This window comes from Rattus rattus, chromosome 18 (genome assembly GCF_011064425.1).
Source record: "Rattus rattus isolate New Zealand chromosome 18, Rrattus_CSIRO_v1, whole genome shotgun sequence".
Classification (NCBI taxonomy): Eukaryota; Metazoa; Chordata; class Mammalia; order Rodentia; family Muridae; genus Rattus; species Rattus rattus.
This window is the reverse complement of record NC_046171.1, coordinates 27927070-27941747: the sequence shown is the minus strand read 5'-3', so window position 1 is coordinate 27941747 and position 14678 is coordinate 27927070. Positions and strand designations below refer to the sequence as shown.

General features: G+C 49.0%; 1 protein-coding gene across 3 annotated transcripts; it reads left to right on the top strand.

Moving 5' to 3' along the window:
- Positions 1 to 8147: 8147 nt before the first annotated feature.
- On the top strand, positions 8148 to 11600 carry Fam241b (family with sequence similarity 241 member B). Of its 3 annotated transcripts, none has more exons than XM_032888876.1 (3): positions 8148 to 8244; positions 9167 to 9295; positions 10098 to 11600. In XM_032888876.1, the coding sequence occupies exons 2-3, from the start codon at positions 9203 to 9205 to the stop codon at positions 10365 to 10367; spliced, it is 363 nt and encodes a 120-aa protein (XP_032744767.1). In that variant the 5' UTR covers positions 8148 to 8244; positions 9167 to 9202; the 3' UTR covers positions 10368 to 11600. The 3 variants fall into 3 exon arrangements, with proteins under 3 accessions (XP_032744767.1, XP_032744769.1, XP_032744768.1); XM_032888878.1 differs by lacking the exon at positions 8148 to 8244 and adding an exon at positions 8251 to 8434; XM_032888877.1 differs by lacking the exon at positions 8148 to 8244 and adding an exon at positions 8251 to 8492.
- The last annotated feature ends 3078 nt before the right edge of the window (positions 11601 to 14678 follow it).

Sequence of the window (14678 nt, the reverse complement as noted above, 5' to 3'; positions counted from 1 at the left end):
GATGGTTTTCCAGTGATGTTGGTTCTGCATGAACCTTAAGAGTATTGTGGCTCCATAAATAGAGGCTTATGGAGGGGTGAGGCACGGTGTATTAGCTAAGGTCTGACTCTGGTGGGTCCCCAGATTTGTCCTGTGCTTGTTCTTCTAGTTCAGAATGCATAATTGGGAAAGATGTATTCAAGAGTTAGCATCAATCCCATACTGGTTCCCTGAACTGTGGAGTGAAGGTTCTGGAGTGAGTATAGGCTACACTAAGCCATCTGTACCAGCTACTCCCACCAGGGAAATAGTGAACCAAGAACAACAGCTCATTCCTTGGAGAGACCACAGAGATCGGTGTACCACGAAGGACTTGAAAGATGCGTCACATCTCCCTTTAACTCTGGAATTTGGCCTGTGTAGAAGGCAGACAGTTGGTTCTTACAAACGCAATTATGTAGCAACTCCAATTGTATCTGCTTTACCTGCTGAGATTTCTCCGCTTGAGGAGGTTAACACATCCCTGACCCTGGACGTACAGCTCTGGCAAATGGCTTTCCCTGCAAGTGTGTTCATAAAGACCAGTGGGTGCAATTTGCTTTTATCTGGAAACTCCAGCAACACACCTTTACAGCTCCATCCCAGGGCTGTATTAACTCTCCCAACTTGAGCCATAACTTAGTTCCTAGGGATGTTGATGGCCTGGCTCTTCCACAAGGTATCCGTCCCATCGGTCCATCTCATTGATGGCATTATGTCCATTGGACCGTGAACTGGAGGTAGCAGCCACTTTCGACTTGGTAAAGCATCGGGATGAAAGATGCCCTGTTAGATATTCTAAGAGTCCGTGGTGCAAGACATGCAGAGATAGCCCTTCTGAGGTTACGCCTGCTCCCTTCGGCTACCAAGAAAGAAGCACAATGCTTCATCGGCCTGTGGACTATGGAGGATCTGATATTCCAGGCCATGTTCCCAATGACTTGGAAAGCTGCTAGTTTTGAGTGAGGCCTAAACCAGGTCCAGGATGCTATGCACACTGGCCTGCTTCTTGGGTTATAAGGAAACCCGAGAGTATGCAGGTTCTCAGTGATAGGCAGGGATGCTGTTTCAAGTCTTCAGCAGGTACCTCTAGGTGAAGAATCACAGCAGAGGCCCCATGGATATTGGAGTGTCTACAGATGACAATTCTCCCTTCAGGAGAGAGCTCTTGGCCTGCTGCTGGTCCTTAGTGGAAACTCAACACTTGCCCATTAGCTACCAAGTTGCCATGGATGCTGGTTAGTTTTTTGCCAACTTGACACAAACTAGCCATCTAGGAAGAAAATTTAATTGAAAATTTTAAGTAAGATCAATTGGTAGACAAGTCTGTGGGCTACTTTCTTGATTAAGAATTGATGTAGAAGGGTTCACCATCTTTGGGTGGTACCACCCCTGGGTAAGTGGTTCAGCGTTGGGTAGTCCAGAAGAATAAGTAAGCCATGGAGGAGCAAGCCAGTAAGCAGCATCCCTTCATAGTTTGTGCATCAGTTCCTGCCTTTAGGTTCCTGTTTTGAGTCCCTACCCTGACTCTTCTCAATGGCGGATCATGGCACGGAAATATAAGCCAAATGGGTCCCTTTTCATCCAAGTTGCTTTTGGTCAGAACTGTTTTTCAATCACAGAAATAGGAAGTAAACTAGAATATTATATGAGCTCAATGGCCCACCGTTTGCTAGGTGTTATCTGACCCACCAAGCCAGTAAGTGGGGTATACAGATGAGCAATCCCTGAAGAAATGCAAGCACTATGAACCTAATCAGGCCTGAGCAGATTTGGAGGGCACAAGAAACTTACATGAAGAAATAGCCCAAATATCCATGGTGCATGGTCCTGCTCCAATGCCTTCCCTCAACCAGCATGCACCTATGGCCTCATGGTGACCAGTTGACAGAAAGAGAAGACTATGCCTGTCTTAAAGATGGTTCTGTGTAAAAAAAGAAACAAAACAAAACAAAACAAAAACAAGGGGTTGGGGAATTTAGCTCAGTGGTAGAGCGCTTGCTTAGCAACCGCAAGGCCCTGGGTTCAGTCCCTAGCTCCGAAAAAAAGGAAAAAAAAAAAAAGAAAAAGAAAAAAAAAAACAAAAACAAAAACAAAAAAAGATGGTTCTGTGTGTTGTGCAAACTCAGCTGGAAAATGGACATTTGTAACATTATAACACCCTTTGGGGACACCTTGAAAGATCTTGGTGAAGGTTTACAGTTGGAAGAACTCCAGGCAACAGCACTTGGTTGACCGTTCTGCTTGGAAGGGAAAAATGCCCAGGTGGGTGGCAATATACTGACTCATGGACTGGTGTGTGTGTGTGTGTGTGTGTGTGTGTGTGTGTGTGTGTGTGTGTGTGTGTGTGTGTTGTGTGTGTGTCTGTGTGTGTGTTTCTCAATGATCAGGGACTTGGGAGAAACACAATTGGAAAAGAGTGTGGCTAGAATTCTCCCAATGAACAAGGAACACAGATATTTGTGTCTCATGTAAAGACAGAGGTGGCCCAAGGGTGACTTGCTCCATCTCAAGCCTACCAGAACAGAGTGGGTCAGTTCCTCTCACTTTGGATTACTTTGTTCTCTCTTGACCTCTGGACTTATCTCTCAAAAAGGATTTGAGAAAGAATTGCAGATGATCGAGTGGGAACTTAAAGGGCAAAATCTTCAACTTGTCAAATGTATGTAAGAAACCTTGTAACAGCAGCAACAAAAACCTGTTTGATGTATGTGTGACTGGAGGCAGGGCAAGAGATGACAGAGATGACAGAGAGAAACATTTGTAACTGAGTAGGTTACTGAGTTAGTTACTTTGTAACCGAGTAGGTAGGATTGCCCGGCAAATGGACGGTCTTCCCCTCGGCTTTCACTTCTCAGTGGTCCTGTGAACAATGAAGGAAGGGGAGACACTTGCTCAGTAACATGACCTCCACTCACCAAGGCCACAGTGACTGTTGAGTGCCAGCCACAGCGATCAATACTAAGTTGCACCATTTTTCTGGGTTGACCAACCAGTGGCTAGGTGACAGGGTGGCTGCACTGGGACCTTCTTTACAGAAGGGGCAACACTGTGACCTTATCGGAGTTGACACCTCTGGTTATGGATTTGCATTTTGTGCATGTAATGTTACCCCTAAAGTTCCATCTGTGGACTAACGAAACGCCTCATCTACAGTCCAGAGAGTCCACCTACCATTGCTTCCAACCAGGGAACTCACGGCACAGACAGGAAAGTGTAACGGTCGCCCCTTTCTCACAGTCCTTTGGTCTGAGCATGTCTCCTATGAGCCTGAGGTATCTGGCTTGGTAGAACAATGGAATGGACTTTAAAAGACACAGATACAACACCAATTAGGTAGTAACAGTCTGGAAGGTCTGGGGTAGGGTCCTCCAGAAAGCAATTATGCTCCTAATCAGAGCCCAAAATATGGCATAGGGGGTTGGGGATTTAGCTCAGTGGTAGAGCACTTGCCTAGCAAGCGCGAAGCCCTGGGTTCAGTCCCCAGCTCCGGAAAACAAAAGAAAAAAGAAAAAAAAATATGGTATAGTCTCTCCCACAGCCGAGGGTTAAGAGGTTGAACCAGGAACGCGGAGAGCACACCGCCCCTTGTGACTGATAGCACCATTTGGTTACTTTCTTGCTCTGCTGACTGAGAAGTCTTGTTTCTGAAGTAGAAGGAGTGGTTCTCCGGGAGATAGAGCAGTAACATTCTTCACACTTCAAGGATCCTGTGCCTAACTCCCTGCGTGGTTTCTCCAAATCCCTTCAAACAGCCATATAAGATGGCTTCGGCTCATAGCGGTGGCTATCTTGGAACCGATTTTCTCAACCTCATCTGAATGGCACACATTTGGCAACTGAGCCCATTGTGGGCTGTGGGCACAGGCTTGTCCCACACTGGGCTGTTTATAACCTGCCCCAGGAGGAGGTGAGACCTGGGGCTAGGGAAGTTTGTGAGCCTTGTATGGCTTATGACAGTGTATTCCTTCCCACTCCCCCCCTCCCCTGGTAGGCCATAGGGCCAAGCACCATTGAAATTCCGGTCCCAAACCTCAGCCAGGCCCTGAACATATGTTTCATCCCGAAAGGAACAATGGAGCCACTGAGCTTAATTAAGACCCCACAAAAAGCCATTGGCCGGGCAAGCCTCATTCTTTGCTATCAGATGCTTTCTCGCTCGCCCCACCCCCCACCCTTCTGTCTCTGCTTCGTTGTCTGAGGGAGGACTGGATGAAAGGCTGGCTCTGCCACCCCCTGGCCCTTCTTTCCTCACAACCTGATAACTGTGGGCTCAAAACACAGCTCTCACTCTAGGGGAATATGAGACATCATCTTGGAGTCACTTATGAGTGACAACATCTTGGGGATGTGGATTCAGGCTACCCCAAGGGACATGTTCCACATCTTCAGTTATAGAACAACAAAAAACAGAGGCATAAATCAAGGGATTTCCTAGCTACATTGGTGGAGACATCAGGGGGTTACAGTAAACCGAGGTGATCTCTGTTATAGGACTCGATGCTGCCTTTTGACGGGCTTAGCTTTTGGCTGGGTGGGAGCTCGTAGCTTGTTAATACATTCCTAAAGGTTTTTACCTGATATCCACAAGATGTTAGGTCAGACACGATGAATACTATTAAAGGGGAACTAAAGACTGCCCAAGATACTTTGGCTCTGGATTTGTAACATTCTAACCCCCTACAATCACAAAGTTCTAATGACTCAAACTTGTGGAGTCTTTAACGTAGACGTGACTTGTTTTGTTTTGACTTCAGTTCCCATTTCTGTCCATTCTTTTGAGTTCTGGAGTAGGAAAGGGGGCCACCTTAGTTCCTGGGGTCAATCAGACCTAGGCCTAACTCCAGAAACCACAGCCAAAGGGGGTCTGGGGGCTTCCAAGAACAATGGTTCTAGAGCTCTGATAAGGTTGGAGAGTGAGAGTTTGTCCCTAATGTCACCTGGACTTCGATGGTAAAGTATGAAATAAGAGGCCATGCGGACTGCAAAGTGTAGCCCCAGTTCTGAGAATCACAGCCTAGGAAAGTTCCTGGAAGTTTGGCACAAGAGAGCGCTTGAGAGACATTTGTGTGGAATAAACATACAGATTTGAATTTATATAACACAGCTCCCGCCCTGCACTGTATTACACCGTGCTACGCCCCACGCTTTCCTTACCAGCTTTCCTTTGAGAGACATTTACATTGCTTTCCAGGTTCCATTACAAAACCACACCCGTGTACATGACCTGCCATACATGACCATTCACTCCTGCGTCCTGCGTGCATCATAAAGAACACAGATGCTCATTGTCATGGTTTGAATGTGAAATGCCCGCCATAGGTTAAGAATTTGAATGCTTGGTCCTTAGCTGGTGGGGATGCTTTGAGAGGTTGTGGGTCCTTTAAGACATGGGGCCTAGTTGGAGGAAGTGGGTAAATCGGGGGTGGGACTTGAGGGTTTTAATCCAGCGCCACTTCCTGCCCCTGTCTCCTGGTTAGAGCCATCTAAAAAGAGTCCCATACTCTGGTCACAAAAGATGGAATTCCAGCTATCAAGCCTTCTCCACCCTGAGCCCAAATAAATCCTTTCTCTCTGAATTTCCCTCCTTCAGTCGTATTATTACAGGGATGCAAAGAGGAACAAATCCACGTACAATTCCCTCGAGGTTCCTATTGGTTTTCTCAAATGGTCTGTGGTAGTCACATCACATCCAATCAAGAGCAGAGAGAAACCGAGGCACCCATGCTGGCTGCTCATATATCCCCCCCCACACACACACACTAGTTTTCTTTACTTTTATACAGCTGGGGGTCCAGCCAAGGGAGTGGTGCCACCCACCGTGGGCTTGGTCAATCAATAGGACAATTTGCTACAAACAAGCACCAAGGCCAACCGGATCTAAATGATTCTTTTTTTTTTTTTAAATGTCAGTTAGTTTTATTTGCTTGTAAACACTTTCTTTTTTATTATTATTTATTGTATGTGTATGAGTATGAGTACACTGTCACTCTCTTCAGACACACCAGAAGAGGGCATTAGATCCCATTACAGATGGTTGTGAGCCACCATATGGTTGTTGGGAATTGAACTAAGGACCTCTGGAGGAGCAGTCGGGGCTCTTAACCACTGAGCCATCTTTCCAGCCCCCTAAATAACTCTTTAATAAAACTTTCTTCTTGGGTGATTCTAGGTTGTAGTAGTAGTTAAAACTAACCACTACACTATATATTGCAAAAGACTTTCTTTGAATGATGTTTGCCATTTTACTTTAAAAGAAAAAAAGTTGGGGTTGGGGATTTAGCTCAGCGGTAGAGCGCTTGCCTAGCAAGCGCAAGGCCCTGGGTTTGGTCCCCAGCTCTGAAAAAAAGAAAAAAGAAAAAAAAGAAAAAAAGTTTCTTATGCTGGGGGTGATGCCCAACTGTAATCCCAGTATTCCCAGACTGAGTCAGGAGGATCTTGAATTCAGGGTCAGTGTGTGCTTCATAGAAAGATAGTATCTTTTTTGAAAAAATGTATCTTATTAGTAGGTCAAAGGAATTCTTAATTTTAATATTCCCCTACCTTCTTCGTGCTGCTCCAGGGTCTTGCATATACTAGGCAAAATCTCTACCATTGGGCTTTATTCAAGATTAAAGTTATTGACCATTTTCTTTACAATTGACATGAATAATGTGTTACAAAAACTCTGAGGTCACAGAGATTACAGACAAGTCTTTGTTCTATCTTACATAATTAGGTCAATAACAATGGGGAATAAGATTTTCATAAATAGAGACCTAGTTGTCACTACTAAAGGTGATTCCAGCTGAGCACGATAGCACAGACTTTTAAGCTCAGGGAGGCAGAAACAAACGGATCTCCGTGAGTTCTAAGCCAGCCACCAGTGCAGGTGGGTGTTCCCACCACTGTGGGGACTGGAGCCAACCAGGCCAACCAGTGCTATCTTGTCTAAAAGAAGAAAGGAGAGGGGTTGCTCTTAATTTTCTATACTTTCACCTCATTATAAATCCCAGTTAGGTTCGTTCTGGTGCTGCTTGCTGTTTTGTGAGTCCTTGTGTCCCCATCACAGTGTCTTCGGTACTGTAACTCTTAAGCTTGAAAATCTGCATCAGCCAGATGGGGTAGATGCACTCCCCCCTGTTCTTCTATTAAACACAGCAAACATCCCTGGACATCAAGTGTGAAACAAAAACAAGACTTTGAAGTCAAGAGTGGAGCAGGCACACTGGGCCCCTGGGAGCTGGGGGATGACAACCCTTAACTGGAGGGACCCTCTGGTTTCTCTTTATGCAAGGATATCAGCAGCCTCTGTGGACAGTATAAGCTATCAGGGAGACTGCTCCTCTCAGTCAGAAAGCTAGGAAAGCTACTTAGCAAGACTTAGATGATAGGTACCCTGTTCAGGGCAAGTACGGTGCGAAGAGCCAGCACCCGAGATGCCTGACCTAGATTTCCACCCTGTGAGGTAGCAATACTGTCTCGGGATTCCTACCAGCATAGTGTCGGAGGGTTGTAAGGGAGCGAGGCCCCCTGCTTCCTCCACACAGGTTCCAGTTATCCTACTCAAGTCATCAGGCTGTGAAGCTCAGTCTTCTCCCTGTCCCCTCTCTCTCCTTCCCTCCAGTCCCCTCTCTCTTCCCTGTCTCTGCCTTCCTTAGACTGTCTATCCCTCTTTTCTCCTCCCCACTACATCCCCACTCACTAGGAGGTCAACAATTAATCTGATGATCTGGCCTCAAACACTGTCTTAGAGCAGCCTGCTGCAAATTGGTTGAACTTACCCTATGATTCGTGGCCTCTTGGGTGCTTAGAGCTCCTGAAGGACAGGGCTGGGTCCTTCTCAAGTGACACTGGCAGAGTTACCTGGGTAGATCTGAGCAGATTTGTAAACCTGTAGGCTCAGTTTGTGCCTACTTCTCTTCCACCAAACGGGACATCCCGGTCTACTTCTCTTGTCCCAACCGAGACATCCCGGTCCTGGGCTTTTATGTGATTTCTTCTTCCCTTGTCCTCTTCCCCATCCCAATCCTTCTCCCTCCTCCTTTCTCCTTTCCCTAGTCTCGCAACTAACTCCTCGCCCTCCCTTCTCCCTCCTGCTCCCTCTCCCATTGCGCAGCTGCAGTTCCCCCGGCAGCCGGCAGAGGGACCCTGCCGGGCTTCGCCCCGCGGTGCGCGCTTCCTGTGAGGTCAGGTGGGAGGAAGCGGCCGCCCTTGGACGCCGAGCCCGGAGAGCGGTGCGCGCAGGTGGGTGGTACTGGCGCCGGGTCCGGGTCCGCGCCCCTCCCCACCGCTGCGGGCCCTGGAGCCACGCCTGACCGAGGCGCTGCAGGGGCACGGGTGGCCCAGCCTGCGGGATGACGCCGCGCGGAACCGCGACCCTGGCGCTCCACGCTGCGCTCCTCCCCTGGCCCAGCCTGCCTAGGTGCCCCGGCAGGTAGAGCGTTGAGAGGAGCACGGAGGAGCTCCTTGGGTGACAGGGCCTGGCCTGGCAGGTAGAGCTGCAAAGCTGGGGTCCCCCAGAGCTGGAGCTGCAGCTGCAGCTCACACCCCGTGAGGTGGGAGGGATGAACCTCGTCCTTTAGCATGGGTGCACCCTGCAGCCATGGGACGGGGTGGGGGGGTGCGTGCCCTCTGCAGCGGAGGTCCGCCCTCCCCAGCCCCGGGTTCTGCCACCGGGTGGTGACCTTAGGGGATCCAGACAGATCCTTAGCCCTTGCTCTTTTGGCTTTTGGCAATGCTTGGAAACCGCGCCCTAACCCCGTTTCTTGTTTTTCTTTTCTTTTCTTTTCTTTTTTTAAGTTAGCATACAAAATACTGCCTTCCCTCTTGTTTCTTTTTTGAGGCAGGGTTTCACTTAGCTGAAGCTGACCTTTAACCCCTGACCTTCCAGTCTGTACCTCCTGGAGTCCTGATTATGTGGTGATTATGGGTGTGCACCACTTGGCCAGGGCCCTGGGACCGACCTCCCCTCCCCCTCCCCCTTCCTTGCTTGCATTATTTTTACCTGTTTTCATTAATAGGACAAGCACCTGCCAAGGGTGGGTCACCATATGACCGCCACTGAAAAACATCCTCTCTCAATTAACCCATTATCTGTAGCAGGCCCTTTGAGGTCAGGGGAAAGATCTGTTTGCAGTCTCTAGACAACAATCAGCTTTTATTGCAGGTCCAGCCCAGCAGAAATTCACAGCGTCTAGGGAGAATGGTGAGGATCTTGGCCAATGGGGAGATCGTTCAGGATGATGACCCCCGAGTGAGGACTACCACCCAACAGAGGAGTAGCAGCCCCCGGCAGGTAGGTCTCCATCCTGAAGAGAAGGGTAGCGGCTGGTCCCAACTCCCAGAAGTCTCAGACTGCCTTCTTACCTTCTGTAGCAGTGACTCTCTACCTTCCTAATGCTGTGACCCTGTAATACAGTTCCTCATCTTGTGCTGACCCCCCGACCTTAGAATTATTTTCGTCACTCCTGCATAACTACAGTTTTGCTACTGTTATGAACTGTAATGTAAATACGCATGTTTTCCAACGGTCTCAGGTGACCCCTGTGAAAGGGTCGTTTGACCCCCCAAAGGTGGTCACGACTCACAGGTTGAGGCCCACTACTCTATGTAGTCTGAAGCTCTCTCCACAGTGTCTAGCAGAGTAAGAATGGACTTACTGTCTGGCTCCTGCCTTCTGGGGAGGGAGCCCCCCTTAGACCTCAAACCTAGGGACTCACTCTCTTTTGGTGGGATTTGCAAATGCTACTGGAGCCAGCATCTCTAGAAGATGGGATGGAGATGAGATGCTGGTTCATTATGGAGAGAGTGCCGACCCAAGAGTTCCTACTACTGTGTGTGCCTCATCCCTCTTCTCTCCTCTCCTCTCCCCCTCTCTCCCCTCCCCCCTCCTTTCCCATCCATCCTGGCCGCCTTTTTCCAGGCATGGTTAGGGGAACATAGGCTCTGAGATTTTGTGCCTTGGTTGTTCCCAGGAAGGAAGCACGGTTGTAGGATGGTTATGGGGGAGGGCGGGGCCCAGCCTGGAGTCTCCTGGTCGGTGCCTCAGTTCCGAGGAAGCTTCCTCTAGACTCATTTGTCTTGTCTTCATCTTCCAGGGCTTTTTCAACAGAGGCCACAGTGCACCTCCAGGGGGCCCTGGACCCCACCAGCAGCAGGCAGGTGCCCGACTGGGTGCTGCCCAATCTCCTTTCAGTGACCTGAACCGGCAGCTGGTGAACATGGGCTTCCCACAATGGCATCTTGGGAACCACGTGGTAGAGCCTGTGACCTCTATCCTCCTGCTCTTCCTGCTCATGATGCTGGGGGTTCGTGGCCTCCTGCTTGTGGGCCTGGTCTACCTGGTGTCTCACCTGAGCCAGCGGTGACCTCCAGGGCCTCATGAGGCAGGCAGTGTTCAGTAGGATCGACTGGGCTTCGAATGAGATCACGCACAGGGGGAGGGAGCTTGGGTGTGCTCAGGTATGGTGGACGTGAGACCGTGAGTGTAGATCTTCCCCCGCTGCAGGAGGCAGAGGGACTCTCTGGGCCAGCATTGCTGAAAAAATAGAGTCCATGTTTTTCTGGAATGTTTTTAGGAGACATAGGGTCTCCATTACAAAGCACAAGCCAGAGTAAGAAAGGCTTAGTATGTTGTATTCTCCCAGAGCACAAGTCCTCCTCCAGGCGCAAACCCAGAGCTTAAAGCAGCTGGGAACTGTCCAGTTTTATAGCATTCCTTCATTTTAACGGTGTCTTTTTATCCAGAACCTTTATTTATGAGGAGGGATATTGGCATTCTGTGTGTTATGATCTTTCCTTTTCTTTTGGTTTTCCAAGACAGAGTCTCACTGTGTAGCCTTGGCTGGCCTGGAACTCACCCTGTACACCAGGTTGGCCTTGAACTCACAGAGATCCTCCTGCCTCTTCCGCCCAAGTGTTGGGACCAAAGGCGTGTGATACATGCCCAGCCATTGTGATATTTTCAATAAATAAATTGGAGTCCCTTTTAAGAAGCTGGTGAGTGACTCATAGCTGCACGGCCTGGAAGACAGACGGCAGACTCTGGTGAGGATGGTTGGTTTTGGAGAGGAAGTGGTAGAACCTTTGGCCTTGGCGATTCTGGGATTTTTCTCAGTAGGATGGGGGCTGGGAGGTGCGGTGCAAGCCTGGACCCCTCGTCTAGTACTGTGGGAAGCCCTAGGCACCCCAACACTCTGAACTCCAAGACCAGCTTTTGGGGAGGGGGGCCAGAATGACTGGGGAGGCGTTAGGAGTGAAAGAACGGAGTGTGTGTCCAGGATCTTCCTGCTCAGGGGCTCGACCCAGGGGCTACTTAGGTTTGTCCAGCCATCAGCAGCCTCAGAAGCCCTGGCCCTAGTGGACTGCCCTTAGTGGGTCTCAGGACCAGGTAGCCCTGATTTCCTGACAGGAGGCATGGGTTTGGCTCTCGAACTCTCTTTGGTTTTTGGTTTGGTTTGGTTTTAGTGGGGGAGGGCTGTTTGGGGCAGGGTTTCTCTGTGCAGCCCTGGTTGTCCTGGAATCACTCTGTAGACCAGGCTGGCCTAGAGATCCGTTTACCTCTGCCTCCTTAGTGGTTGGATTAAAGGCATGTGCCACCACCACGCAGCAGCTCTTGAATTCTTAAGTCTTCAGGGAGACTGCCTGAGAGAGGCAATAGGTGGCCGTTCAGGACTGGTGGGTTCAGGTGATGGTTCCGGGAGAGTGAAACCTGAAGACCTTGCCTGCCTTGGTCCCCCTCTAAGGTCCCTGAGGGTGGCAGTATGTGGCCAGGTGTGGTAGATGACTGACTGCGAAGATGTTTTCTCTTCTCTCGGCTTTGCTCTTCTTAGAACAACCTCCCTTGGGCCATGCTCCCTGGGGCTGGGAGTCTCAGTCAGGGGAAACGCCTTTACCAAAGGTTTCCTGAATCTTCATTTTTGGGCAGTGGGGGAGGGGACACAGTAGCATTCTCGGTGGAAGAGGAGTGTAGGTGTCAGCTGCTTGGAATCTCAGCTGTTCATAGTGCCATCTCATGCCCTGACAGGTCAGCCTGCTCCCCGCTCCCCTCCCCAGCCTCAACAGACTCCCCGCCCCCTTCCTGCTCCCCTGAGCCACCTTGTCTCTCTGGGGCTTCGGTCCCCATGCCTTAAGGGATGTGAATTGGGGTCCTCATGTAACACACTGGAGCTTTACAGTTGGAAGGAGCCTTTGTGGAATGCAGTCTCCTTAAAATCAAAGAGTCCACACCCGTGAAGAGAATCCATGCTTCATTGAAGACAAGCGAGCAGGCTTTCAGATCCAGAAGAGGGACCCAGAGGTAGCTGGGTCTCACCCGGAAGTGAGCAAGACTCCCATTTCCGGGTGGGATGCTGGAAGCCGGAGGAGCTGGGAGCGGCAGCCGACTGAATGCAGTTAGAACACAGGGCCAAGGGTATTGGGGCTCAAGGTGTCCCGGCTCTGTGTCCTTGGCCTCTGGGCTCACCGACACTGTTCTGCTTGCTTCTCCAGCCATGGGTCTGAAATTACCAAGACAACCTGACCCAATCCAGGCAGAGGTGCCCCGTTCTGCCCCTGGAAGGGTGGGTTGTGTGGTCCGGGCTTATATAGAGCTCAGGTTGGCCTTGAATTTGTGATCTCTTGTTTCATCCTCCCCAGTATCAGGGATTATAGGCATGTGATGCTATAACGGTGCTGCTGCTATATTATTATTATTATTATTATTATTATTATTATTATTATTATTATTAGTGTTTAGGGATACTGGAGATTGAGCCCAGGGCTTTCCTTTGTTTGTTTAAAGTTGTCCATTCTGGCTTTGAACTCACGCCGTAGCAGAGACAGGACTCGAACTTGTGAGCCAGCTACCTCAACCTCTCAAGGAACCGGGAATACAAATTATACCACCTGGCCCAGTTTCTTAGAATTTACACGGTTGTGAATAAATATGAGTCTTCAGGTTTATTTTTTTTTAATTTGATTATATATACTAATTTATTTTATGTAGATGAGTGATCTGTCTGCATGTACCTGCAGGCCAGAAGAGGGCACCAGATCATATTATCACAGTAATTAAAACACATTTTCCGTCTCTGGTTCTTCTCTTGGCTGTCTGTCCTGGGCACATTTTATGGTCAAGAACTGCTTTCCATAGGATTGTAGCATGGGGTGAGTTGTGGTCCTTTTTTTGGTCTCAGTTATGTGGTCTATTATCACATAAATCCCCAAAAGGAGCCATAACCTGGAACTGGGTATAGGTCACAATGGAAATACCTGCTTCCGGGCGTATAACTCAGCAGGGTTTAAACTTGGCCCTTGGCTCTAAGCCCCACAAACATTCTGGAAACACTAGCATGTCAGCAAAAGCTGAGGGAGACAGCCTCAGTGATTGGTTCTCAACCTATGGGTCATGACCCCTTTCACAGTACTCACATATTGGGTATCCTGCAATCAGATATTTACACTACCGTTCATAACAGTAGCAAAATTACAGTTACAAAGTAGCATTGAAAATAATTTGATGTTTCGGGGAAGTCACCACAGCACGAGGAACTGTATTAAAGGGTCAGCATTAGGAAGGTGGAGAACCACTATCTTAGCAGCTGAGAGGCTGCAGTCTTCCCTTCAGTAGAGGGCCTCACCCAAGGCTGTCTGTTACCCCCATGGACCCCTCCACCACTAATTAACATGCCAGGGAGAGTTCTGCTAGATTCTTGCAAAAGCCCATTTCAGCTGCTTTGGCCTGTTCTTGCCCATGTCAGAGCTTAGTAGGTGGTTGTTACCTGGTTGGGCACAGACAGTGTCTGCCTTCTTCCTCTGCCATCTTGCTTGATGAGCATCAGGGTTAAGGTTAAGTAATGAGATATAAAAAAACAAAAACAAAACAAAAAAAACCCTTTTAGGTCTGCACCCATCTGCTGGCTTGTAGACCTGTGTTTTGAAAGTTGTCTCATAGCGCCATCTGGTGGTAAGTCTGGGCAGGAGCAGAATCTCCTTTCAATGAGATTCTTGGGAGGCGAGTGGAGCACCCACAATTTTATTCTAATCCACACTTACTGTGGCTTCATCCTGCTCTGAGTCTAGTGTCAGGGAAAGATACATGTTTCCTGTCATTCTACCAAAGAAAAGTGGACCTTTCCTTTTTTACAAGTGGGATGCAGGCCTAGGATAGGAAATAAAGCCAGAAACTAAGAAGCTGTCTTCAGGGAGGTGACAGGTGTTTGGTCTCCTCTCAACCTGTCTTAGTCAGGGTTTCTATTCCTGCACAAAACATCATGACCAAGAAGCAAGTTGTGGAGGAAAGGGTTTATTCAGCTGACACTTCCACATTGCTGTTCATCATCAAAAGAACACTGCACTTGGGAGGTCAGTTGGTTCTGGGGAGAAAGTAGCTAAAATCTGGACACTGTCATTAAGGGACCCGATAGGACACAGGTGTCAGGAACTGTAATCCTGACACCGTGGGAGGCTTTCACCAAAGGACTCAAACTCAAGCAGGTCAGGAAGCAGGAGCTGAGGCAGAGGCCACGGAGGGATGTTACTTACTGGCTTGTTCCCCTGGCTTGCTCAGCTTGCTCTCTTATAGAACCCAGGACCACCAGCCCAGGGATGGCACCACCCACAATGGGCTGGGCCCTCCCACCCTTGATCACTAGTTGAGAAAATGCCTTACAGCTGGGTCTCATGGAGGCATTTCCTCA